We start from the raw sequence: 1,926 nt of genomic DNA, 5'->3' as shown, positions 1-1,926 counted from the left end.
TTAAAAACAAGGAAAATTAGGCATATTTTCAAAAGTTGGAAAATGTTTTCCATGGAAAAAAATAGCAATCAAACACTTCAAATGAAAATTTGGATGGAAAATTGATATTTTCCATGGAAAATAAATGTAATCAAACACACCCTAAATGTATTATTCAAATCCAAACAAAATCAAACATTGTATGGCTAGTGTGTAAGTAATTGGAACATAATCTCCTATTACACAAGCCTAGAATGAATGGATTTTCCATTAGGATGGACTGTAAATTCGTGTTTTATTCCCAGTCTTCGTCAGCCAATTGATCTTCATACTCTTCTCGTGGTGGCCGAACCACCAAAACCACCGTCCCTAAGCTCTCTGTCACCCCACTTTCCTTCAATTTGGAACCTTTCTCCACCTTCAATCCCTCCACTCCAATCCCATTACCACCACTCACAACCAAATAGAATCCATCATCTTCTGAAACTTCAGTCGTCCCTCTATCTGCAACCACCAAAATCTCTTCCTCTACTTCCTTCCTCTTACTCTTATATGGGAGAATTCCTTTCGCTTTTGGAAACAACACAGCCACTCCTCCCCTCTTCAACGTTGCCACCGGCTCCCATCCGGGTAACACAACCCACCTAGTCCACCCCTTCTCCGCCTCCAGTACCCCAAACTCTCCCTCCATTCCACATTCCCATGGCGCTGCCTCCACCTCAATTTCCCTCTCCTCCGCCTTGCAAACTGGCAATATCGCCACCACGCTCGACTCTGCAACCTCCCCCACTGCCATCCTCACCAGTGGCACTCTCACCACATCATCTGAATCCATATCACTAGCACCTCTGCCATCCTTCCTCTCCAGCTCCTCCTCCACTCTCTTTTTTGCCTTATCCGACTCCACCACTTCCAAAGCCCTCTCCAAAGCAGCCTTGCTTAGTTCCGGGGATGATGCCGTTTTATGCTCCTGGGCTTGTCTAAAGTACATAAATCCCAAACAATCACCCGGCAATTTCCCATTAAAACTATCCCATCCTCTATCTCCATACCTACGGGGAAAATCCTTCATCGCCTTCGCCAATTCCTGAGTTTGTTTCCCATCAAACTTGTTAGCTATAATAAACCGCGCTGCAGTTGTCCGTTGTTGGTTATTCAACAGCCGAATTTCGTACAGAAGCTCAGAGAATCCCGGGGGATCAAAGTATGCCACAGTATCTGGATCCGTAGATTGAACAAGAGACTCTCTGACCTGAGCTGCAACAATGAGGCGATTCTGTTCAGCAGACGGAATCCCAGTAATTTCCTCAAGAGTGGCAGGGGTGAATCCTTCTTGAGTAAGAGAGGGGATTAAAGGGCCATATTCGTACCAGAGACCCATACGATTGATAAGTATTTCCATGCGGGCATTGGTGTCAAGAGAGCGATATTTAGCTGGTACAGGGGAAGGGGGTGGCCTGAATGGTTGGTATAGCTGTTGTCTTTGTGGTGGGGAGGAGGAGGAAGGGGGGAGGATAAGGGCGGAGATTGAGAGAGATTTTGGAGAAGATAACTTTTGAGGATTCGTTAATAGTAAGAGGTGGCGCGTGGGGAGGAATGTGGTGGAGATGGTGAACATTGTTGTGACTTGGGAGGATATAGCAAGCGCCTTATCCAGTTGCCAGTGAAGATATTTGAGAGAGAGGAAGTGTGGTGGGTTACGGTAATAGAATAAAGCACCGCTATTTTGAAGGTTGCAAATTACAGTAGATATTTTAGGCCCAGCCCATTTCTTGTCCACTTTTGACATGTTAATTTGGGCGGACCGGAAATGAGTTTTGGCTTATTTTCGTTCTAAATTATTTAATATGATATGAAATTATCTAATTTTGCGTTTTGGTTTGTTCCCCCACCTCAATTTTGTTTTTGATTTTTGTGATGGCTGACGATTTGATTAGATGATGGTAC

General features: G+C 44.5%; 1 protein-coding gene across 1 annotated transcript; it reads right to left on the bottom strand.

The window, feature by feature from the left end:
* Positions 1 to 125: 125 nt before the first annotated feature.
* Positions 126 to 1,770, bottom strand: LOC111382014 (rubisco accumulation factor 1.1, chloroplastic-like). The gene has a single exon (XM_023005874.1). The coding sequence runs from the start codon at positions 1,766 to 1,768 to the stop codon at positions 275 to 277; it is 1,494 nt and encodes a 497-aa protein (XP_022861642.1). The 5' UTR covers positions 1,769 to 1,770; the 3' UTR covers positions 126 to 274.
* Between the last annotated feature and the right edge of the window lie 156 nt (positions 1,771 to 1,926).

This window comes from Olea europaea, unplaced genomic scaffold, assembly GCF_002742605.1.
Source record: "Olea europaea var. sylvestris unplaced genomic scaffold, O_europaea_v1 scaffold2416, whole genome shotgun sequence".
Taxonomy (NCBI): Eukaryota; Viridiplantae; Streptophyta; class Magnoliopsida; order Lamiales; family Oleaceae; genus Olea; species Olea europaea.
This window is presented reverse-complemented; position numbering and strand designations above follow the sequence as displayed.

Coding starts and splice junctions, on each gene's coding strand:
- LOC111382014 (XM_023005874.1), bottom strand. CDS start 1,768: ATGTCAAAAGTGGACAAGAAATGGGCTGGGCCTAAAATATCTACTGTA.